The 26,075-nt window shown below is 34.5% G+C and overlaps 1 protein-coding gene across 7 annotated transcripts in view; it reads left to right on the top strand.

Moving 5' to 3' along the window:
- Positions 1 to 26,075, top strand: part of Jmjd1c (jumonji domain containing 1C) — a 299,325-nt gene that overhangs the window by 253,187 nt on the left and 20,063 nt on the right. For 5 of the 7 annotated variants that reach the window (XR_007108716.1, XM_047552440.1, XM_047552442.1 and 2 more), the window contains 14 exons: positions 872 to 996; positions 2,798 to 2,941; positions 3,026 to 3,218; positions 3,328 to 5,003; positions 8,329 to 8,501; positions 8,751 to 10,960; positions 14,729 to 14,930; positions 16,974 to 17,188; positions 18,293 to 18,445; positions 19,006 to 19,095; positions 19,625 to 19,752; positions 19,936 to 20,149; positions 20,620 to 20,834; positions 21,638 to 21,916. Coding sequence is in view for 6 of the 7 variants with exons in the window: in XM_047552440.1 (XP_047408396.1) it covers positions 872 to 996; positions 2,798 to 2,941; positions 3,026 to 3,218; positions 3,328 to 5,003; positions 8,329 to 8,501; positions 8,751 to 10,960; positions 14,729 to 14,930; positions 16,974 to 17,188; positions 18,293 to 18,445; positions 19,006 to 19,095; positions 19,625 to 19,752; positions 19,936 to 20,149; positions 20,620 to 20,834; positions 21,638 to 21,916 (6,017 nt within the window). In the remaining variant the exon portion in view is untranslated. Of the gene's footprint in view, positions 1 to 871; positions 997 to 2,797; positions 2,942 to 3,025; positions 3,219 to 3,327; positions 5,004 to 8,328; positions 8,502 to 8,750; positions 10,961 to 14,728; positions 14,931 to 16,973; positions 17,189 to 18,292; positions 18,446 to 19,005; positions 19,096 to 19,624; positions 19,753 to 19,935; positions 20,150 to 20,617; positions 20,835 to 21,637; positions 21,917 to 26,075 lie in introns of those variants that run through there. The other 2 variants (XM_047552441.1, XM_047552445.1) reach the window with 2 other exon arrangements.

Here is a 26,075-nt window from a genome sequence, read left to right as displayed (position 1 = left end):
CCTGTTAAACTTTATAAAGTATTTGATAATATTTTAGTGCCTGTGAATTGAAGAAATTTTCATCTCCATTATCCACTTATGTGTAGTGATTTTTGTTTTAATAAGCTTTTCTGAATATATGGAGATAGATCCTTAATATTTAGTCCTTCTTTATTTTCTAAAGTATACATTTACACATGTGTGTATGTGTGTGTGTGTGTGTGTGTGTGTAGATGTTTAGCCCAAAAGTACACCTTATTTCTTTTTTTAACACATTTTCAGTGTTGTTTTTAAATGCACTCATCAATCAGATCTTTGAGTTTGAAGACTTTTAGCAGCTTTTCCTAACTGTCACAAAGGAATCAAAATTTGTAGTTGTTTGTGGTAAAGTTCTGGCGATTGAAGACTCAGACTTCACGTTCCAAGTTACCTTTTCATTTCAGCCATGTAGTCATGTGCCCAAACCTTGTTAGCAGCTTTAACCTTACTACATCCTAGATTGCTGTAACTTTTGTTCTGTTCTTTACTAACTCATGGTCCTAGAAACATTCCTCCTAACTTAAAAAAGTATTTTATTTCCATTGAGTCAGGAAGTATGTGTATGTAGTAGTATATGTATAAATAACCTCAGAATGATCTGCTCTAAGAGATATTTACCTTTTTTTTCGAGATGGAGTTTTGCTATGTTGCCCACACTGACCTTGAACAGCCTCAGAGCAGTGAAGATTATAGTCATGGGCCACCAAAGGATTTGATTTGTCTTCTACAACTTTTTTTTTTTTTAACTTATCCTTGGTTATATTATTCATCTATCACATAGCTTTGTTTCTCCTAAGAGGTAATTCCTAAGTGAAAATGCCCACAATTAAGATATCCTTGTGTTTTTTTAAAGGTCCTTATTCCTTAAATGGATACAGAGTGAGAGTATATAGACAAGACTCTGCCACCCAGTGGTTTACCGGCATAATTACTCATCATGATCTCTTCACCCGCACCATGATCGTTATGAATGATCAGGTAAATAGTTCAACTATTTATTTTTGGTGCTGGGGATTGAACCCAGGACCTTTCACATGCTAAGCTGTTTTTATCCTTGCAGCCCCTAAATTAATATTTTTGAAAAAAACCATTTTTATAGTGCAAATAGTCTATGCCAAAAAGAATATACCAGCAGTTCGATAATAATTTTCATCTCCAGGGTTTTGTTTTGTTTTCTTTCTCTCTTTGCTACTGGGAATTGAACCCTGGGCCCTCACCTCAAGCATACTAGGCAAATGCTCTACCACTAAGCTATATACCCCAAGCCCTTTTTCTTTTATATTGAGATTGTGTCTCACTAAATTGCCCAGACTGGCCTGGAACTTAGAATCCTCCTGCCCCAGTCTCACCAGTAACTGAGATTATTGTCATGTCCCTGCCATGACCAGCATCTTGAGGGTTTTTATTCATGTAATCCTAATAAGTTTAAATGTATCCAGTGTTACACAGAGGTAGGTTACTTCAGGTCAGAGGATAATGGTATTGTCATATTTATTTCAACACTAATACACTCAGAACCTGAAAGAGACATCATTTTTAAAAAATTCTTCAGTTAGCTAACTTAATTTTTCCTGTATCTCTGGTATTCAAAATGCATTCTAAATGGTTTCTCTATCACTGAGTCATATCCCCAGGCCTTGCTTTCTTTTCTCTAATGAAAACTTTCAATGCATATGTAGGTCTCTCACATCAAATTCATTGTTAGTATGCTCACTTTTTGTGACATGTTAAAGATACAGGGTTGTTTTTTTTTTTTCCTTTTGAGAAAAATGTTTACTTTAAAACTGTTTGTGTATGTGGGAAAAAATAGATATTTAGAAATTCCTTCCTAAGTGAATTTTGGGAGGATTATATGATAGAGTTCCTTTGTAAACTATTAAATGCTTTGGTTAAAATTTTGTCAAGATGGTATAAATAAATTGTATTATTTAACTGCATTTTTCCTTAAAAAAAAAAAAAAAGAGACTTTAACCTTGATGAAGTACAAATTTGCCTTGAATTTTTAAATTATTAACTTTTACAATTTTTGTCTTGTCTTCCTTAAACTCTTACCTCTTAGTTTTATTTTGTAGCTGCTTTTTAAAAATTAATTTAAAATATATGCTCAGATTTATGTAATTAATTTTAATCACCAGGGCAGAATTACTTTTAACCTTCTTTAATATTGTTTCAACTACTAGCCAAGAATTAGAAAGTGTATATTGGGCTGGGGTTGTGGCTCGGTGATAACAGCGCTTGCCTAGCATGTGTGAGGCACTGGGATCAGTTCTCAGCACCACATATAAATAAATGAATAAAATGAAGTTACATCAACAATAAAAAAGCAGATATTATCTATTTGCAAGTATACTTTGATAAACAAAGTTAAGAATTAATCAAGAATATAGAACCCAGCTGGGTGCAGTGGTGTAGGCCTGTAATCCCAGCAGCTCTGGAGCTGAGGCAGGAAAGTTCAAGACAGCCTCAGCAACTTTGCAAGGCTGTAAGCAACTTGGTGGCATCCTGTCTCGAAATGAAAAATAAAAAGGACTAAGAATGTGACTCAGTGGTTAAGCACACCTGCATTCAATCCCTAGTCCAAGAAAGAAGAATAGAATCCAGTATATGAGTGATACCACCAAAAGAAGTATTAAATGCCCAACTTGTAATATTTATTTTAAATATAGGAAGTAGAGATCCCAACCCAATTTCTAAACATTTCTACTCAGTAAAGAAATGCTACCACGTATTGTTAACTCATTGTATTTAATTTTTGTTTTTGTTTTGTGTTATGGATTAGGTACTAGAACCACAGAATGTCGATCCTTCTATGGTTCAAATGACCTTTCTAGATGATGTTGTTCACTCCTTACTAAAAGGTGAAAATATTGGCATTACATCACGACGTAGGTCTCGTGCCAATCAAAATATCAACGCTGTTCACGTATGTATGTTACTAGTATTTAATTTTTTATCATTTCTCTTTCTCTATTTAGAATTACTGATAATCATTGTTGGTTATTTTTAGGGCCATTATACACGTGCCCAAGCAAATAGTCCCAGACCAGCAATGAACTCTCAAGCTGCTGTACCAAAACAGAATACACACCAGCAACAGCAACAAAGAAATATCCGTCCAAATAAGAGGAAGGGCTCAGACAGTAGTATACCAGATGAAGAGAAAATGAAGGAGGAAAAATATGATTATATATCACGAGGAGGTAGGATCACTTTTTTTTCTTCAGGGAATGAGAACAAATAATATTTAAAATATGCTTACTTAGTTTTGATTATGAAAAAGTAAATCTGTTTGTTTTTGGAACCTTACAGATAATCCTAAAGGTAAAAACAAAAACTTGATGAATAAAAGAAGGAAACCTGAGGAGGATGAAAAGAAACTAAGTATGAAAAGATTGCGAACTGACAATATTTCAGACTTTTCTGAGAGCAGTGACTCAGAAAATTCCAATAAGAGAATAATTGATAATTCCTCAGAGCAGAAGTCAGAGAATGAGTTGAAAAATAAAAATACTTCCAAGATAAATGGAGAAGAAGGAAAATCCCAGAATAGTGAGAAGGTAGAAGAGACACTAGTAGATATCCAGCCTCCCTGGGATCAAATACATGAAGATAAAAAACATGAAGAAGCGGAGAAGCAGAAATCTATTGATACTCAGCTTCAAGAAAAAGTTACTGTCCATTCATCAGAACAGGCCACACTTGTTGAACATAATCCTAATGATTTACTTCTTCAAGAATGCAATATGGAAAACACACATACAGTGGAATTATTACCAAAGGAAAAGTTTGTATCCAGACCACCCACACCAAAATGTGTTATTGATATTACAAAAGATGCTAATTCAGAAAGGGTGGCTCAGGAAAACTCAAGTACCTTTGGCCTCCAGACACTTGAGAAAATGGATCCTATGGTTAGTGATTCAAAACATTCAATTGTAAATGCAGAATACTTAGAAACAGCAAAACAAGATTCTGACCCGAACTGGGTCAGTGATGTAGTTCAAGTGGATTTAACCCAGTCAAGTGTTACAAATACAAATGCTTCTTCAGGAAACGATCGACTGGATATGGAAAAAGAAAAAAGTCAGTATATCTCTTACACGTCTTCTTTAAGCGCACCTTCTGTCACAGAAGATAAAGTGAATAAGCGAAGTCCACCCCCAGAGACTATAAAATCTAAACTAACTGCTTCAGTAGATGCTCACAAGACAAAACTCAATTCTTCTCCTGAAGTCGTTAAGCCCAAAATTACCCATTCTCCTGATTCTGTAAAGTCTAAGGCCACTTATGTGAACAGTCAAGCTACTGGTGAAAGAAGACTGGCAAATGAGTTATCAAGATGCAGTTTTCATCCAGTTCCTACTCGAGGCAGTACTTTGGAAACTACAAAGAGCCCTCTTATCATTGATAAAAATGAGCATTTCACAGTTTATCGAGATCCTGCTCTTATTGGATCAGAAACAGGAGCTAATCACATTTCACCTTTTTTAAGTCAACATCCTTTCCCTCTTCATTCCTCATCCCATAGAACCTGTTTAAATCCAAGTACCCATCACCCTGCCTTAAGCCCTGCACCTCATTTACTAGCTGGATCATCCAGTCAAACTCCATTACCTACTATTAACACTCATCCTCTAACTAGTGGTCCACACCATTCTGTTCATCACCCTCATTTACTTCCCACTGTGTTACCTGGAGTGCCTACTGCCTCCTTACTTGGTGGCCACCCACGCCTAGAGAGTGCTCATGCCAGCAGCTTGAGCCACTTAGCACTAGCACACCAGCAACAACAACAGTTGTTACAGCATCAGTCACCTCATCTTCTTGGACAAGCCCATCCTTCTGCTTCATATAATCAGCTTGGACTTTATCCAATTATTTGGCAGTACCCAAATGGAACACATGCATACTCAGGACTTGGTCTGCCTTCTTCTAAGTGGGTTCACCCAGAAAATGCAGTTAATGCTGAAGCTTCATTAAGGAGGGTAAGTGACACTGGTTTGCCTTTATGTCAGTATATACTTACTTATTAATACATACAGGTGCATTTCTCATCTTTTAGGTCGCGTCCTATTATAAAATGTTACAATTTTTCAGTTTCTTATTTAGATGCTTAGTATCCTCAGAGCGGTAGCAGCAGAAATCTCAGAAAAACCTATTTATAAAGAGTTAGTTGAAAAAAGTAAAACTATTTTAGATTGTAGTTTTTATTATAGATTTAAATTCATATATTTATAATTGAAAATTCTGGATTAATATTTATGTAAAATGATTTTCAATATGTAGTATCAAATTGTTCTTTTAAAAATTGTTTTGGGGCTGGGGAGATAGCTCAGCTGGTAGAGTGCTTGCAAGCACAAGGCCCTGAGTTTGATCCCCAGTACCACAAAAAAAAAAAAAAAAAAAAAATTGTTCTGTACCCCAGTTCAGTGTATTGTTAATTATATATTACACCTATGACTCTTTAGATTCTCTTTGTTTCTTAAGGTAATCCAAGGTTGGAGATTCCTAGTATGTGGGAAAGTTGAGACTGAGATTCTCTTTACCTAACAGACTATTGCTGGAGTTGGTGGTATAGAACTTACATTCCTTTGTGAGCTATGTGATTTCTCTAGCAAATTCATTTTACATTAAGAAAAAACTAGTAAGGATAATACCAGGCTCGGTGTTGTTATTGTTTGTTTGTTTTTAATGAAGTAATGAGTGTCGCTGTTGAACTCCCAGGAGCAAATCTTGTCCTTTGTGGGATCCAAGATAGTCTTCAGATATCCTGCCCAAATCTGTTTTTGTACCTTTTTGTTTTTGTTTTTTGGGGGGTAGGTGAGGATCACATAGTGCTGACTGCCTAGCAAGTCAGAGCCATGGGCTTGATCCCCTACACCTTAAAAAATAAATTTACTATCTTAATGATTAGGCTCAAGTACTGCCAAACATTATCTTTTTGTATTTTAGGATTTTGTTTTGTTTTTTTGGTAGTCAAGATTGAACCCAGGGGTACTGTACCACTGAGCTACAGCCCTAGCCCTTTTATTTTTTATTTTGACCATCAAAATAAAATTTAGTATGACCATCATACTAAACTACCAAGGCAGGTGTCTTAACTTTAGATCCTCCTGCCTCAGCCTCACCAGTAGGTGGGATTACAGGTGTGTGCCTTCATACCAGCCCCCATTCCCATTCTTTATTGTGCCATTCATCTAATAATAGGTAAAACATGCTAGAATATGTACATTACATAGTCCTTAAGTAAAAGAAGAATTGCTACATTATCCTAGTTTCAGTTGTCAAAGTTGAAAGTAGGTGTGGTAACTCGAGTTACCTAATGCACTCACATTTTTACTCCGACCTTTATTCTCAGTGTGTCATGAATGTAGTTGCAACTGCACAAGGATAGACCAGAGGAACATAAGAAGCCAGGAGATAGCAAATAGCTTTGAGTCTTCTTCCATAAGTTTCAAGCTCTGGAAAATAGATCTAAGTTATTGTTAGAAATGGCTTGGAAGAATCATTGCTTGGTAGATTTGTGACTATCAAGCCTCCATGTTCATAAGAACATAAAATGTTTTATTGTGGTAAAAATGTTAAACTAGCTGGGTGTGTTGGTACATTCCTGTAAGCCCAGCTAGTTGGGAGGCTGAGGCAAGAGGATCCCAAAATCCAGGCCAGCCTGTTCAACTTAGGGAGAGTCCCTTTCTCAAAATAAAATGAAAAAGGGCTAGAGCTACAGCTCAGTGGTAAAATGCCCCAGCCCAGTACAACCCCACCCCCCAAAAAAGGTTAAACTATAAATAGGTATATCTGACTTTCATTAATATGTGTAAAACTGTAATATGAAGGAATAAACTTAAATAACACTTTGAGCAAAAATCAAGATCTGTTACTCTGGTTAAAAAGTGAAAAACAATACTAGCACGAGGCACCCGATTAGGAAATAATTTTGAGTGGTATTTTATAGGGCAAAAACTTGTTTCATTGCCTTGCCTTGATTATACTTCAAAATTTTCTTTTTTGGGATACTAGGGATTGAACCCAGAGATGTTTTCCCACATGAGATGTTTTCCTCAGCCCTTTTTATTTTTTATTTTGAGACAGGGTCTTGCTAAGTCACTGAGGCTGACCACAAACTTACAATCCTCTTGCCTCAACCTCCCGAGTCACTGGGATTTCAGACATGCACCACTGCACCTGGCAAGATTTTCAAATCAGAACTCTGAGGCCTTTTGTGCCATTGCAGTGATCCTTATATGTATAATTATGTATTTTTCTCTGACCTTTGTAACCATAGTATATGTTTCTAATTTCAGTAATTTTACAGCAGTGTGTATTTGGTATATATCATACTGCTTTTGCATTATCATTTTGAGTTATAAAATGTAGCCCCTTTGTTAAAACCAAAGTCACTTTTATTTTTCTGGTATTTCAGTATCAGCCATAGTATAGAAACAGTCCTTAAACATGTAATTAGATATATGTCTCAACATAGAGGTCACTGTACCACATTTTTAATTATGAGAAAGGCAGCATATTGACATAGAAAAAGTTAACTTTGTTTCATACCTTCAGGTTTAATGGCTCAACAGTGTTTATAGCTTATAGTGCAATTGAGTACATTTAGGCCTTGAAAATACAATTATCTGCCAATTGTAAGTAAATTGTTATATTGAAAAAGTTAGCTTTTTTTTTAATGACAAAAATTGGCAAATGAACTTGGTTATAATTTCTGGTGAAATATATTTAAGAATGACTTTCTGTTCTTGTTAATATCAACATAATTTTTGCTTGTTTTTTGTTTTGTGTAGTACTGGGGATTGAACCCAGACACATTCTACCACTGAGCTATACCTCTAGCGCCTCCCCCACTTTAATTTTTTTTTTTTTTTTTTTTTTTTTTTTTTTTTTTTTTTTTTGCAGTAGGATCTTGCTAAATTGCTAAAGCTGGCTCCAACTTATGAGCCTCCTGTCTCATCCTCCTAAATCTCTGTGATTACAGTCATATGACATTGTGCTTAGCTGCAATATATATTCTTTTGGTATTAAAATCTTAGGAAATGAAGTTAATTAAATTGAAGGCACTGATTTCAAGAGCTACTTTTAGTAAAATTAAATTTCTGGAAATTGCTAATTTGATACTGTTGAATATCAACATGGGAAAATCCATCTAATTATCTAATTATGCTGTTACATAATTGAATATTTCTCATCCAGTTCATTTAGAATAAAAGTCACAAGTTTCATAAGTGTACTGTTAAATTTCTTCCATACTTAGCTTTTTCTAGTAACTGAAGTCTAGATTTTTTTTTTTTTAAATAGAATTCTCCCAGTCCTTGGTTACATCAACATACCCCGGTGACCTCAGCAGATGGTATTGGATTACTCAGTCACATTCCTGTCAGACCTTCCAGTGCAGAACCTCATCGACCTCTTAAAATTACAGCACATTCCAGTCCACCATTGACAAAAACTTTAGTAGATCACCATAAAGAGTAAGTTAACCAGTGCTTAAATTTATACCTTGTTTTTCATAATTCACTTTTCAGACAGTTTTAAGTTAACATTAAAACTAGACTTTGAAGAAGTATCATTCTTTCTTTATTGATATATTTTGTAATTTACTTTATTAGAATACTTGCAAAGGTGTGTTTTACTTTCATAATAGAATATGTTACATAGAAACCATCTTTTTTATTTTGCAAGAAAAATTGGTTACAGAAATCTTTGTCTTTTCCTTATAGAGAATTGGAGAGGAAAGCTTTTATGGAACCATTACGGTCTGTTGCATCCACATCAGTAAAAAATGACCTAAATGATCTAAATAGGTCACAGACTGGGAAAGATTGTCACTTGCATAGGCATTTTGTGGATCCAGTATTAAATCAATTGCAAAGGCCACCCCAGGAGACTGGAGAGAGATTAAACAAATACAAGGAAGAACATCGTCGAATTCTTCAAGAAAGTATTGATGTTGCTCCCTTTACAACTAAAATTAAGGGACTTGAGGGTGAAAGAGAGAATTATTCCAGAGTAGCAGCAGCATCATCTAGCCCTAAAAGCCATGTCCTCAAACAAGATAAAGATGTAGAACGCTCAGTATCAGAGCTTTATAAAATGAAGCACTCAGTGCCTCAGAGTTTGCCCCAAAGTAACTATTTCACTACATTGTCCAATAGTGTGGTCAATGAACCACCAAGATCATACCCATCCAAAGAGGTTTCAAATATTTACACTGAAAAACCAAGTAATTCCCTTGCAACACCAGCTAATCCTCAAACTCTGACTTCATTTATATCATCTCTTTCAAAGCCTCCACCTTTGATTAAACACCAACCAGAAAGTGAAAGTTTAGTAGGCAAGATACCAGAACATCTTCCCCATCAGATTGCATCTCACTCAGTAACAACTTTTAGAAATGACTGTAGAAGTCCTACCCATTTAACAGTTTCTTCTACAAATACACTCCGCAGTATGCCTGCTTTACATAGAGCACCAGTATTTCACCCACCAATTCATCACAGTTTAGAAAGAAAGGAAAGCAGCTACAGTAGCCTTTCCCCTCCAACGTTAACTCCAGTGATGCCAGTAAACGCTGGCAGCAAAGTTCAGGAATCACAGAAGCCTCCAACTTTAATTCCTGAGCCAAAAGACTCTCAGGCAAATTTTAAGAGTTCTTCTGAGCAGAGTTTGACAGAAATGTGGAGGGCTAATAATAAACTCAGCAAAGAGAAAACAGAGTGGCTTGTGGAGAAAAGTGGTGGAAAGTCACAGGCTGCTGTGGCATCTGTCATTGTGCGTCCACCTTCTAGTACAAAAATTGATAGCATGCCAGTCATGCAGTTAGCTTCCAAAGATCGAGTTAGTGAAAGATCTTCAACTGGGGCAAATAAAACAGATTGCCTCAAACCAGTAGAAGCCGGAGAGACTGGAAGAATCATTCTACCAAATGTGAATTCAGACAGTGCTCACATGAAATCTGAAAAAAGCTTCGAGACTCTCTCACAGGGCATTGTTCCCACTTCAGTTATGTCTACTGCAAATACAGTATGTAATACCAAAACAGACGTATTCACATCTGCTCCTACTACCACCAGTGTTTCCAGCTGGGGTAGTTCAGAAATAACTTACTCTTTATCAAATACCATTTTGGCCTCTACTTCCTTTGAATGTATCTCTTCAAAAAATGTTAGTCAGTCAGTGGCTCAAACACAAGAATGCAAGGTCAGTACCACAGTTCCAGTTACTCTAGCCAGTAATAAAACAGGAAGTACTGTTCAGCCCAGCTCTGGCTTCTCAGGCACAACTGATTTTATTCATTTAAAAAAGCACAAGGCAGCATTGGCTGCAGCTCAGTATAAAAGTAGTAATGTTAGTGAAACCGAACTTAATGCTATGAAAAATCAGACAGCTTCAGCCAACCTTCCTCTGGATAGCACTGTAATCTGTAGTACAATTAACAAAGCAAACTCTGTAGGAAATGGGCAAGCATCCCAGACAAGTCAACCGAACTACCACACTAAACTGAAAAAGGCCTGGCTTACCAGACATTCAGAAGAAGATAAAAATACTAATAAAATGGAAAATTCAGGGAATTCTGTATCAGAAATTATTAAGCCATGTTCTGTCAACTTAATAGCCTCTACATCTAATGATATACAAAATAGTGTAGATAGTAAAATCATAGTTGATAAATATGTAAGAGATGATAAAGTCAATAGGAGAAAAGCCAAAAGAACTTACGAATCCGGCTCTGAAAGTGGAGACTCAGATGAAAGTGAAAGCAAGTCAGAGCAAAGGACTAAAAGGCAACCTAAGCCAACTTACAAAAAGAAGCAAAATGATTTGCAGAAAAGAAAAGGTGAAATAGAGGAAGATTTGAAACCCAATGGAGTTCTCAGCAGGAGTGCCAAAGAAAAAAGTAAATTGAAGTTGCAGAACAGCAGTAATAGTGGTGAGTAAATAACTTGTTTTATCTAGCTCAGGTAAAATGGGCTGAATGTTCTAGCAGTAATGGTGTGGTTCTGTGAAGATTAGTGAGTTGAAAGGCATCTTTTGTCTTTATTTGGAGGTGTAGATACACACACACACACACACACACACACGTACTCATTGATCTCATTTCTACATTTTACAAGTACCCTGTAGGAAGAGATAAGAGATTTATTCCTCGTTTTTAGGGAGACTTAAAGAAGTACATTTACTTTACCTCCACTTTGTAATTTAGGAGTTAGTCATAATCTTAACTATTTCTAAGAACTATTAAAATGGAGTTGCAGTTATCTTAACAAAAATTGGTTCTAATGTCATGAAGATATTTAACAAGTTGTAGTTAGAAAATTCTAGTTATTGTATGTAGTGCACATTACCAGAAGAAAATTGGAAGAGTAGTGTGAATATGACCTATCTTCAGATGACAAAATTGTAAGCTTATTGGAATTATCAATTATTTGCTGCTCAAATAGTTGTTTACAGTGGGCACAAGATACGGGGAGAATCTTGTGATTTAATTTCCATATTTAAGAACTTCCATTATAAGTAAAAAACTGCAAAACTTGAATATTTCCTTTGTGGCAATAGCTGGACAAAAATAAGTGATTCCATAATATTCAGTATAAAATGTTTCTATTTATGTCTTTACTCTAGAAGTAGTTTTTCTAAGTTTACTTATTTCTTTGTAGGTATGTTGCACTATGCAGAAAGCACTTAATAGTTTGATTATATTCGTGTTTTCATCCACATACAATATATGAAATATCTGTGACATTGTGGACGCTCAAGAAGTACTTTCACAAGCACTTGGATGCTTGAAGGCTCTTATTTGTGCCTTTTCACAGAATGAGGTTTTCCCACATGCCTGTGTGGAAACCAGAGGCAAAGTGAAGGAGAGAAAAACAGGAGGATGGAATCATAGAAAAGGACAGTCAGAAAGTGAAAGAACGAAGGACAAGCTCAACTAGAGACAGAGAGACTGGCAGACTGAAATGCAAGTATAGTCAGAAGACAGGGAGATTGACAACGAAGGATACCTGCCATTTATTTGAATTTGGGTTATATACAGTGTCACTTTTCTTTCTTATATGTTCTTCTTACTGCCCCTGTTTAAATTCACAGTAAGGCTTAGTGTGGTCAATAATTGTTTCTCTTCTATTTCACGCAACATTTCCTTTGGTGTTGGTTATTTGTATACTTTAGTTAAATTTACAGAAAAAAATTAGGAACCCCCTCCAGCTTTTAACATTTAGAAAACCCTTATGGGGTTAAATTTTTTAAATTAACTCAAATGAAGTGCATATTCTCTATTCATCTTGAGACTAAATGTGCATATTTTCAAATTAGAGTCCTAAGACAATGGCTGGTATTAGTACCTTTTTTCCCCTGCATTGTAATGCTTAGTAAAAATCTCTCTCATACATGGTAACTAACATTTTATTTCAGTAAGGTCAAATTTTGTATTTAATAATCAGAAATTAGCTGCTTTTTCATACTAATTCTTACATAATTTTAGTTTAGCGTATCTATTTGTGGATTTGCTGATAGGGAACTAAGGTTCAATAGGTTCTTACTGCACAAAGTCAACACTGAGTTAGGTTTTTGTTTTTGTTGTGGTTGTTGACTATGTTAATCTCAAACTATTAGGTTTTAGATATTGCCAATAAGTTAGACATGTAGAATTAAAGAAAAAACTTCTATTTATTGTACAAATACTGTGAGTTAACTTCATAAAAGTTATTAGCAACAGTTAACCTGGTCTAGAAGCAAAATTTATAATATGAATGTCTTTGTAATTAATTCATTCTTTAAAAAGAAAAAACTCAAAGTGCCTATTTTGTGTCATAATTGAGATTTGCTTTGAAATGTCTGGTTCTTTATTATAATACTGTTTAAACTGTTCTGGTGGTATGGGGATCCATACTCTGAACTGTTCTGTTACCTGAAATTAAAAGTATATGGTTAAAGTTACTTCCTAATCAAAAATAGAAACAGATTGCATTTAGATTATTCTAGTGTAATCAATAAGTAAATAAATTATTGCAAGAAAGTGTACCAAATAAAAATTTATCAGCAGTGTGACATTTCTATTATTCATTCTGATTTCTAAACACTCTTAACTTTTTTAAACAGTCCATAGGAAAAATCTGTCATGTACACAGTGCAAACTCTTATACACAAGCCTTTGGAAACATTTATACCATAATTGGTCTGTGTGTCTGTGTGTGTCTATAGTAGATTAAGCCAAATTGCTCCTTGTCTTAAGATGGAGACAGAAGAGGGGAAAACATGTCATTGCAAAAAAACAAAAAAACAAAAAAAAGCTCAGCAATCCTAGAAGTACTGAATACAATTGGACCCAGTATTAAATGAGCCATCCTGTCATTTAAATACAGTGCTTCTGTGCAAGATGGGTTGAGTTTTCTGTAGTTACACTGTTTATCCTGTCGACAAATAGGAAAAAGTAGGAGCTCTGGATAAGTGTTCTCCTACAAGTTTCTGCATTAAGTATCTAGTCTCGAGACTCATGGTGCCTCTAATATATGGTATAGGCATGAATACAAGGCACAAGATTAGGAAATACAGTGTATTCTGTCAATGTGAGAGAAATAGCAAACTATAAATCTAATGTCATAGATATATTAATATCACAGGATGAGCATACTTAAATATTTGAGTTACCAAATATTGCTTATCCCAACATAGTTAGCTTTTAAATGAATATGTTTTTAAAATTTTAATAGACAGGCCTGGAGTTGTGGCTCAGTGGTAGAGGACTTGTCTAGCACATGTAAGGCACTGGGTTCGATCCTCAGCACTACATTAAAAAATGAAGTTATTTTTAAAATTTAATAGACAAAATTTTAACATAATTGTTTGGGTTTCTCCTGGTTTGAAAATTCTACCTACTCTCTAGGATTACTTGAGTCATGTTCTACTTGTTAAGTGTAAGTTAACAAAAGTGACAGAACAATGATGTTGACTATGGTAAATAAATAGATTTTTTTCTCCAAGTAATAGGCTGTGTGATACATTTGAGGTCTTTTCCTTTATATTTCTTTAATGCCTTTTCTTTTTTCTTTCAAGAGATAGGGTCTCACTGTGCTATCCAGGCTGCCCTGATCTCTTAGACTTAAGTGATCCTCCTGCCTCAACCTCCCACACATAGATAGCACTGAAGGCTCAAACCACTGTGCCTACATGTCAAGAAACTGACATGATGCTTTTTTTGTTTTCTTATAACTTCCATCAATTAATTTGTGTATCTTTTCCTTTTATTTTCTTTAAAATCCTTTTATTTTTATAAAAGGTACTGCTGCCTTTAATAGGTTAATATCAAATGCAGGGCATTGCAATAAAGGAAAGAAATTTCTGTTTAGAATGATTTTTTTAGTTATAGAGGTACACAGAGTATGAATGATTCTGTTTGCTGTGATATACATATGAATTGTTAATGTGTAAAGAGTTCGGTCAACTGGAAAATTTATTCAGCTCTGCATTTCCAGCATACTAACAAAAGGGTTCATTAGTTTAGTAAATTGGTTAACAAGTAAACAAATGCTGCTGTGGACTTTTCAGTTATTAATTATACCTAGAAATCAAAGTCCTGGCTTTTTGTCTCTAATCTTAACCATTATTGTGATTGTTGTGTATTTGTCTTGAACTTCATCTCAAGGAATATACCTTTCTATAAAACAATCTTGCTAATCATTTCCCACCGATTTTACAGCTGGCATCCCTCGTTCAGTATTAAAAGATTGGCGAAAAGTCAAGAAGCTGAAGCAAACTGGGGAATCCTTTTTACAGGATGACTCCTGCTGTGAGATAGGGCCTAATTTACAAAAGTGCCGAGAATGTAGACTAATTCGCAGTAAAAAAGGAGAAGAATCAACTCACTCACCAGTATTTTGTAGATTTTACTATTTTAGACGGTAAGTAAATATGAAATGGGGGGGAAATATATTGAGTATTGGAAATTATACTGTTGTTCTAAGGGGCCCTTATCTTTGAATTTCTGTGTTTCTCATACATTATAAAGAAACGTTAAGGGGCTGGGGTTGTGGCTGGGTGGTAGAGTGCTTGTCTAGCATGTGTGAGGCACTGGGTTCAATTCTCAGCACTACATCTAAATAAATGAATAAAATGAAGGTCTATCAACATCTAAAAATTTTTTTTAAGAATTAAACTTTTTGTGCTAAACTTTGACAGTAATTAACTAATGAACTTAAATACATATTCATTTATTACTTGATATTCATATTATTACTTGTGTTCTGTGACCTTTGTTTTCTGAGAGATTTATTCTTCTTTAATGAGAAAATGTTAGTATTTTTCCTAGAAGATGTTAAGAAAATGGCAGTTTGTTTTGGATTAAAGAATTTCTTAAAAGCGTATAGACTTTGGCAAAAACAATGTAGTATTTATATCTGTACTTTAACCAGTAAGCATAAATAGTTGATTGGGTAAAAAGATTAAAATTTGTAGCTATAAAAATGAATTATAAAACAACAAGGATTTGTTACTATCATTTTGTAATATAATAACCACATAAACCTTGATTAACCTCTGTACTAATTTAATATAAGTAAATACTTCAAAATTGAAAACTTTACTCATAAAGTCTGTTCATGACTTGTAGGAGTTCAACTAAAGAGTAGCTAGGTTACCCATCTAGTACAGATTAGTTAATGTCTTATATTCTTAGAATTAGTCATTCCAGTTTGAATACCATCTCTGTCCGTTAGTTCCTGTGTGGTTTTATTCACTTTAAAAGGGCTGGGGTTGTAGCTCAGTGGAGAGCACTTGCCTAGCATGTGTGAGGCACTGGATTTGATCCTCAACACCATATAAAAATAAATAAATAAATGTTTAAAAATAAAATAAAACTAAACCTGTCTCATTTGAAAATGTGACTGACAGTAATACCTACTTTACAGTGGCTCAGTGAAGGTTAAATGAGGTAATGTGCAGAGACTTTGTGTGGACCATGTACATATGAAATGGTCTGTTGCTGTTGATGGTTATTTTTCTACTTTCTTTTAAGAAGTTAGGAGATACTCTATTCTGGTAAATGTACTACGCTGGTGGGCCCAGGAGAGATCCTAAAAACTATGTATTGGTAGGAACAAACCATGTTCTATTTCTTCTTTATTCCATAGTCTTTGTAACCAGCAATCCCAAGAGGGATTTGTTGCAGAAGGTAGTACACATGGATTTGCAAAAGAAATCACAGATGGGATTGGAAAAGTAGGTTCCAAACAAAGAATATCCAGGAAAATTTTTGAATAAATGTTTAAGTGAGGATAATGTTGAAATAAGTTGATTATGATGAAGGGAAATTTTTTGTTTAAAAGGGAAAGTGTAAAATTTTTTAAAGTATAAGAAGTAGAAATAAAAAAGACCATTTTTGATATTGTCCCTTTGAAAAATACAGAATGACTTAATAGTGAATTTCAGATATCCTCTTTGAGAATAAAGAGACTATAAATACTCAAAAGTTGGGAATAACTGCCAGCCAATAAAAAATGACAGTATTGCCTTTCATTTCCTCAAGTTATTTTCAAATAGAGTAGTTTACATTATTTTATGTCAGAAGCTAAGAGCAATTAAACACATTAATCGAGTTCATAATAAATTGTCATTTTAATGGAAGTATATGTGTACTTGGAATTTCTTCCTCCCAATAAAAATCCTAAGGTGATGTAGACCATTTTTATCATCAGCAATTTCTGATTGAAGTTAGATATAAAATAAGAGCATTTCTCTGACTAACACGGGTCCTACATTTTTACTCCTGTTACTCATCAAATTCTTGGGGCATAGTTTCTAATAGTTTTCATTTGAGTGGAGTTAAGTAAGTGTAAATGGTGGGGATAATTTTATTTATGTGTTTATAATATAATATGAACCTAAAAATTAATTATAATCTTCACTTGGTACTTGGTATCTAATGCTTTTGTGTTTCATCATTTCAGATTGTCATTTAGTAAAAATGGAGTGGTTAGAATAGATGGTTTCTCTTCTCCTGACCAGTATGATGATGAAGCTATGAGTTTATGGACACATGAAAATTATGAAGATGATGAATTAGACATAGAAACTTCTAAATATATCTTGGAAATAATAGGTGATAAGTTCTGTCAATTAGTAACATCTGAAAAAACAGCTTTGTCCTGGGTGAAAAAGGATGGTAAGAAAGTTAAATATAACCTACACTATACAGATTTCATTTTAATATCTCTTTGAATTATGTTTAATCTGTGTGAGAAGTCTCTCATCTAATCTTAAGATTTGTAATTATAATGACATCTTTCATGTACTTAAAGTTACAGATTTTTTTTTTTTTTTTTTTTTGTTAACAGGAATTGAACCCAGGGGTACTTAACCACTGAGCCACATCCCTAGCCCTTTTTAATTTTTTATTTTGAGACAGGGTCTCACTAAATTGCTGAGGTTGACTTTGAACTTGCCATTCTCCTGCCTCAGCCTCCTGAGCTGCTGGGATTACAGGCATGTGCTACCACCTCTGGTGATTACAGATATTTTCTTTTGAGATTGAGTCTGTTAACCATTTGTGAAATTATAATAACATTTTCCTATTTCTGCCATTAAAGCATAGATCAGTGTGATAAAATTACTTCAAATACAAAATTGTGAGATTTTCTATTTTGTTATATAAGAATGTAATCCATCCCAGAGATTTATATTTGAATCTCAACTTTATTCTTGTTTAATGTGATCTTTGACAAATAACCTCCCTAAATATCTGTGAAATGGAAAAGATGAGTACCTCATAGATTTATTTACAAAGTAGTACACTAATTATATGTTTACTTAAATGTAAAGCACTTAACATAAGTACATAGTAGATGCTTTAAATGTTAGCTTCTTTTCCTTCCTTCCATAAAATTGGTGATCACATGGCAATAACTGGGGACATTTTTGGTTGCATAACTAAAGGAAGTAGGGAAGTAATGCTGGCATCTAATAGGAAAGGCCACGAATTCCTCTAAACATCCTTGCACAGGATATTTCCCCACAAGAAAGAATTATTCAGGCCAGAATGTCAACCCTTCCTTTAAGATAAACCATTTTTAATTTCACTTACTATTATTTATGAGTCTTCTAAAGAGAAATACTAATTAATTACTTGAGATCTGCTATTAGTCTTCAGTTCATATAGCCTTAAAAATTCCCAGTTTTCCTTTACGTTTCTACTTTCACTGTATTTCAGCCAAAAGTGCATGGAGAAGAGCATGTTTACCTTAAAATTTTTATTTTCTCTGCATTTCAGCCAAAATTGCCTGGAAAAGAGCAGTACGAGGAGTCCGTGAGATGTGTGATGCATGTGAAGCGACACTGTTTAATATTCACTGGGTCTGCCAAAAATGTGGGTTTGTGGTCTGTTTGGATTGTTACAAGGCAAAGGAGAGAAAAAGTTCTAGAGGTTGGTTTATAACAATATAAGTTGAAATTTTCTATGTTGTTTTGTTTAGGATCATTTATCTGGAAAATTAGATGTTTTTTTTCCTGTCTTTATCTTGGATATATTGTACTAATATGTAGTATATTCACAAAAAAGAAATTTTTTTAAAGTATGTCTTTTAAGAGGAAGAATAAGTACAGTTTTCAGTGGCTGAATTTCCTAGGATTAAACTGCTTCTACATCTTTTAGCCTAATGAGTGTTTTCACTTTTTCATTTCAGACCAATTGTCCCTAATCATAGACCAAATTTAAGTTAAACCTTGTTGCTTTCAGATTCCAAGTCCAAAGTCCTAGAATCTGTTAATTAAAACCATTCATGTAAGTCATATTTGAATACTTCAGAAAGGGACTTCATCTGTTTTCTGTTTTTAGAGAACTTACAGACTGCTAGAAATGTCTTTCTGGCTCTATTTTTTCAATGACCAACATTTTGAAGCTTGTCATTGAAGTTTTATGTACAAACCATCGAATTTATATTTGTGAAATCTGGAGGGATATAAAACCAGTATGTTATCTTACAGATAAAGAATTATATGCTTGGATGAAGTGTGTGAAAGGACAACCTCATGATCACAAACATTTAATGCCAACTCAAATTATACCTGGTTCTGGTAAGTATAAATATATATTATCTACATAGTATAGCAGCTATTGATTGTTCTACATTAAAAGAACACCAAAAGAAATATCTAGGAGTATAATAGAATGAAGAGGTAATATTTAGCTAATCTTGAATTATCTTACTCAAAGTGGGGAAGTCCTTTAGGATTATCTTTCTTTAGGAAGATAAACCCAGCTTCAGTGATGAAAGCCATAGGATACACATTTAGAAGAGGAAAATAGAATACAATGAAAAAGCCTTTGGATTCATAGTGAAAGCTTTCTAAGATTTTTGAACATACTGAATTTTTAAAAATAGGATAAGTGAGAAAGTAATAGAGAATATAAACTTGGTTGAGTGATTAATACTGTGATATTTGGAAGGGATGGCATGAAGAAAATAAATGGAAAAGAATGAAAAAGTCACAAAGAATGAAAAGGTCACATAGCTCCTAAATTATAAAATATAGTAAGAAAAGATTTGTATAGTCTTAACAATTAGTAGTAATTTTTTTAATTAACTATCATTTTATTTTGTAGTATTGACAGATCTTCTAGATGCCATGCACATTCTTAGGGAAAAATATGGTATTAAATCCCATTGTCATTGTATAAACAAACAGAATTTACAAGTTGGAAGTTTTCCTACCATGAATGGTGTATCTCAAGTGAGTAAAAATCACTATTTATATAAAATGCATGGTTAAATAACTTTATTTGAAATTCAGTGTAGGACTTATTTGTGAATTACATTTTCTGTGTTACTGTGTAAATTTCTTTTTACTGCTACTTTTTAACTCTGAATCATTGAAGAAATCGTTTTTTAAAATTTAATTGTTCTACCCTTGTAGGTTTTACAGAATGTTCTTAATCACAGTAATAAAATTTCTCTGTGCATGCCTGAGTCTCAGCAGCAGAATATACCTGAGAAGTCTGAGAGTAATGGCAACAGCAGCCCAGGGAGTGATGTAAGCACAGATAGCAAGTTAACTCCTCCAGAATCCCAGTCACCACTGCACTGGTTAGCAGATCTTGCAGAGCAAAAAGCCAGAGAGGAAAAAAAAGGTAAACATAACCAATTATCTAAGTATACATTAGAGGATTATATGTTAAAAGAATTTACTTGGGTCTTTTGCTTAAATTATGATTTAAGTTCAATAAAACATTGGTCTTATTCAAAACCTTGCCTTCCTAAGATTGCATCAAAATTAGTTACAGAATCACATATGGATGAGTTTATCGATGAAACCACTAGAGTACTAGATCTCTTACCAGTATTTTTTGCTTGTCTAACTATAACATTTTTAATTTGTGACAGGTACAAACTCAACTGCATGTCTAAGATATTGAGGAGGGACTTTTCATATTCAAACATTTGACTAAACTTTAAAAGATTTAACGCATCTTCTAGTTTGTATTCAGGTGAAGAAATCACTAGTACTACAGGTTTTGCCTTCCACTATAAAATGCAGGATGCCAGATTTATTTGTACTTATCAAGCTTTTGTTAAAATTTTGTGAAATGTTTCGTTTCAGAAAACAAAGAGTTTTCCCTTGAAAAGCAAAGTAAAGAAGAGCGAGAACAAGATGGTTCTGATTCTCCAAATGGCAGAACATCCCCTCCTATGTCCCAGAATAATGAACAGGGTTCAACCTTACGGGATTTGCTGACCACAACAGCTGGCAAACTACGTGTGGGCTCTACAGATGCTGGCATTGCCTTTGCACCAGTGTATTCAACAGGAGCTTCAGTGAGTGTGATTTGACAGATTTTGTAGGGGTCCGAATGCTAGGTAGGATTTAGCCCAAAGCCTCAAACGTGCTAGGCCAGTGCTCTACTTCTGAATTGTACTTCTAGACCTTTGGGTTTAATGTGGGCCTGGTATCTTGGTGTTTGGCTATGAACTACACAATAAAATGCAAATGAAATCTTAAGTGAAATGGGTAGGCATGTTCATTTGCATTCTAACTTCAAAACCGTAGTTTTCCATCTTCTTTTCCTAAGTGAAAGGTTGAAGGAGAGGGCTCTTTGAGAACAGGAGAACTATTAGATAACACCTTCAGAATGTGAAAACAGTACATTTAGTGTGTGTGTGGTGGGGAACCCATATTAAAGTGAATGGTTTATGTTACTTAAAATACTTACAAATCAAAATTTGATTTAAATGTTCATCAGGGATAGGAAGGAAGCATAATGATTTTCTAATTAGTTTAAAAGTTTTAGTGGCTTTTAAAAGTATGTGGAGCATTCCACCCACCTTATTCTGCCTCATGCCTAAAATGATGTAAAAGGTAGGAAGGCTATGCTTCTAAGTTTTGCAGGCCTGGTAGTTTCTCAATCAATCTTCTGGTCCCCATCTGTCAGGAAAAGTACAGAGACTTAGGAAACCATGTCCTACTAATACAACTGCATATTCTTGAATGCAGGAATGCCTTTTGTGTTGGTTCCCACCCCAGTCTCAGTAAAGTCACAGTTTAAAATACAGTATGTGGGAGGAAAATCACATATTTTCTCTCAAAATTTTTTTTCAGTAGTTTGTTTTTTCCTTCATAGAGTGGCAAAACTGGGCGGACTATGCCTAACATTCTTGATGACATAATTGCTTCAGTTGTTGAAAACAAAATTCCACCAAATAAAACCTCCAAGATAAACATAAAACCAGACCTTAAAGAAGAGCCTAAAGAAAGCAGAAAGTCTGTCATGAATGAAAGTAATAAATTGTACAGTGATATACCACATTCTTGGATCTGTGAAAAGCATATTTTGTGGCTTAAGGATTACAAGAATAGTAATAATTGGAAGCTTTTCAAAGAGTGTTGGAAACGGGGGCAGGTGAGTATTTTAGGATGATTGAGTATACTCTTCATTCATGGATCTAAAGTTGATTAAGCAGACAAAATGTTTCTCTCCTTAGGGATAGAAATACAGGGGGGAAGAAAATAGTATTTAACATATTTGAGAGGCAATAAGATAATAAAAACACCAATAGGATTACCAGAACAATTATTTCTTAACTCCTGTGTCTTTGGCCAGATTTACATGAATTAACAGGAAAACTCTGGTTATTTGATATATGTTGTTGTTGTTGTTGTTAACTGGAAATTTAACCCAAAGGCACTTTACCACTGAGCTACACATTAAAATAATTTTTTATTTTAACACAACAAGATCTCACTGAGTTGCTAAGGCTGTATGTTAAGGAGCATACACTCCTTAACACTAAGGTCAGGGTTTTTCCAGTCTTGAATGAGAAGTTCCATTATTTCATTCTGTCCAAATAATACTTTCTACAAGACCTATGCATTTCAGCAGTTTACTGTATCAATAAGAAATTATGAACAAATGTAAGCATTTGCATGATACTATTAATGTTAATATTTCTTTCTGGAAAACTTTGCTAGTTTTTGAGCGCATTTAGTCTTTGTACTAGGCATTTAGGATATAAAAAATGAATAGGCTATGTAAAAATGATTTAAGAACCATTTTATTGCAGTGGTTCTTGATCTTTTATGTCACTAAGTCCTTTCAAAATCTGATGAAGGTGCTTCTTCTTGGTGCTTCCTCTTCCCCCCACCCCAAAAAAATATACCAGTTCATTGCATCTGCACAACATGTAGCCTAATCTTTGATTGTTAAGGGAATTTTTTTTAATTAAAATCTTTTTTACTTTTACAGACTGCATTTTGATTCACTGTACACAAATGGGGTACAACTTTTCATTTCTATGGTTGTACACAATGTAGATTCACATCATTCATGTAATCATACATATACATAGGGTAATACTGTTTCATTCTACTGTCTTTCTGTCCCCCACCCCTCCCACCCCATTTTCTTCTACACCATCTAAAGTTCCTTCATGCTTCTCTTCCCCCCATCACCACCCCCTGGTCATACACTGTCATGCACTTATCAGAGAAAACATTCTGCCTTTGTTTTTTGGGGCTTGGCCTATTTCACTTAGCATGATATTTTCCATCTTCATCCATTTACCAGCAAATGCCATAATTTTATTCTTCTTTATGGCTGAGTAATATTGCATTATGTATATATACCACAGTTTCTTTAGCCATTTGTCAAATGAAGGGCACCTAGGTTGGTTCCACAATCTAGCTATTGTGAATTGAGCTGCTATGAACATTGATGTGGCTGCATCACTGTACTATGCTGATTTTAAGTCCTTTGGGTATAAACCGAGGAGTGGGATAGCTGGGTCAAATGGTAGATCCATTCCAAGTTTTCTGAGGAATCTCCATACTGCTTTCCAGAGTGGCTACACCAGTTTGCAACTCCACCAGCAATGTAAGAGTGTGCCTTTTTCCCCACATCCACGCCAACACTTATTATTGTTTGTGTTCTTAATAATAACCATTCTAATTGGAATTAGATGAAATCTTAGGGTGGTTTTAATTTGCATTTCTCTAATTACTAGGGATGATGAGCACTTTTTCATATATTCGTTGATCACAAACAATATATTTGTATATCTTCTGTAAAGTGTCTGCCCATTTCCTTAGCCCATTTATTGATTGGGTTCTTTGTATTTGGGTGTAAAGCTTTTTAAGTTTTTTTCTTTTTTTCTTTTTATTTTTTTGTGGTGCTGGGGATTGAACTCAGGGCCTTGTGCATGTGAGGCAGGAAATCTACCAACTGAGCTATGTCCCCAGCCCCTTAAGTTTTTTATAAACTTTGGAGATGAGTGCTCTGTCTGAAGTGTGTGTGCAAAAGATTTTTCTCCCACTCTGTAGGCTCTCTTTTCACATTATTGATTGTTTCCTGTGCTGAGAAAAAACTTTTTAGTTTGAATCTATCCCATTTATTGATTCTTGCTTCTATTTTTTGTGCTATAGGGGTCTTGTTAAGGAACTCTGCTCCTAAGCCAACATGATGGAGAATCAGGCCTACTTTTTATTTTGTGAAGAGTCTCAGGTCTAATTCCTAGATCCTCGATCCATTTCAAGTTGAGTTTTGTACAGGGTGAGAGATAGGGGTTTAATTTCATTTTACTGCATGGATTTCCAGTTTTGCCAGCACCATTTGTTGAACAGGCTGTCTTTTCTCCATTGTAAGCTTTTGGCACCTTTGTCTAGTATGAGGTTACTGTACTTATGTGGGTATGTCTCTGTGTCTCCTATCCTGTATCATTGGTCTACCTGTCTATTTTGGTGCCAATACCATGCCGTTTTTGTTACTATTGCTCTATAGTGGAGTTTAAGGTCTGGTATTATGATACCTCCTGCATCACTCTTCCTGCCAAGGATTGCTTTGGCTGTTCTGGGTCTTTTGTTCTTCTAGATGAATTTCATGATTGCTTTTTCTGTTTCCATGAGCAATGACATAGGGATTTTAATTGGGATTGTGATAAATCTGTATAGTGCCTTTGGAAGTATGGCCATTTTGATAATATTAATTGTGCCTATCCAAGAACATGGGAGATCTTTCCATATTCTAAGATCTTCTTCAGTTTCTTTCTTTATTGTTCTGTAGTTTTCATTGTAGAGATCTTTCACCTCTGGTTAGATTGATTACCAAGTGTTTTTTTTTTTTTTGGAGGCTATTGGGAACAGAATTGTTTTCCTCATTTCCCTTATAGATGTTTCATCACTTATGTATAAAAAATGCTTTAGATTTATGCATGTTGATTTTATAACCTGCTGTTTTACTGAATTAACATTTTGAGGTCTAGAAGTGTTCTGGAGTTTTTTTAGATCCTATAATAGAGAATCATATCATCTGCAAATAGTGACAGCTTGAGTTCCTCTTTTCCTATTTGTATCCCTTTAATTTCTTTGCCTGTCTAATTGCTCTGGCTAGTATTTGAAGGACGATGTTGAATAGAAGTGGTGAAAGACGGCATCCCTGTCTTGTTCCAGTTCTTAAAGGGAATGCTTTCAGTTTTTCTCCATTAACAATGATGTTGGCCATGGGCTTGGCATAAATAGCCTTTACAATGTTCAGGTATGTTCCTACTATCCCTATTTTCTCTAGTGTTTTGAGCATGAAGGGGTGTTGTATTTTGTCGGACGCTTTTTCTGCGTCAATCGAAATGACCATATGATTCCTAACCTTAAGTCTATTGATAGGATGGATTACATTTATTGATTTCTGGATGTTGAACCAACCTTGCATTCCCGGGATGAACCCCACTTGATCGTGGTGCATTATCTTCTTAATATGTTTTTGGGTACCGTTTGCCAGATTTTGTTAAGGATTTTTGCCTCTAATATTCATCAAGGATATTGGTCTAAAATTTTCTTTCCTTGATGTGTCTTGGTCTGGTTTTGTTATGAGGTTGATATTAGCTTCATAGAATGAGTTTGGTAGGGTTCATTAAGGGAACTACTATAATATTAATGTCAAGTACGTTATTCAATCCTTTTGGTTTCTATTAACAAAATTTCTTTTGTGTATTGTACTTTATATTTCTCTACCCATTTCCCCCAACTTATCCCATAAAAAAATAATTTTGATGAGTGGAGAAAATCCTATAGTTTAGAAATGTCAGACTCCCTCTTTTCTTTCTTTCTTTTTTTTTTTTTTTTTTTTTTTTTTTTTTGGTACCATGATTGAACATAGAGGCTTTTAATTGTAGGCAGTAGTTTTTAATTGAGGAATCAACATAATGAAGTTGACATTTTTTAAATAATTGGTAACAATAGCAAAGCATATTAGAAGTTGTTACAGAGAAGTAATACCAGAGGGAGGAAGTCTTTAGGAAGCCTTATATCATTTCAAGAAAATGATGGTATTCTTTCTGCTTTGAATTATTTTAAAATACCAATTAGCTTATCTCTTTTTTATGATCACCTTTTCCCAAGCTGCTGATTACCATAAGAAACAGGCATAGGTCTGGATTATTATTGGATAAGCACTAGAAATTAATATGTGAATTGTTAGTAGTTAATTTTCTAATAGCTATTTTAAGAGTTAGATGTGTTATTAGCCAATTAATGATGTTTAATGGAGCATTCAACCAAGTGGTCTGGTTAAT

This window comes from Sciurus carolinensis, chromosome 5 (genome assembly GCF_902686445.1).
Source record: "Sciurus carolinensis chromosome 5, mSciCar1.2, whole genome shotgun sequence".
NCBI classification, from domain to species: domain Eukaryota; kingdom Metazoa; phylum Chordata; class Mammalia; order Rodentia; family Sciuridae; genus Sciurus; species Sciurus carolinensis.
This window is presented reverse-complemented; position numbering and strand designations above follow the sequence as displayed.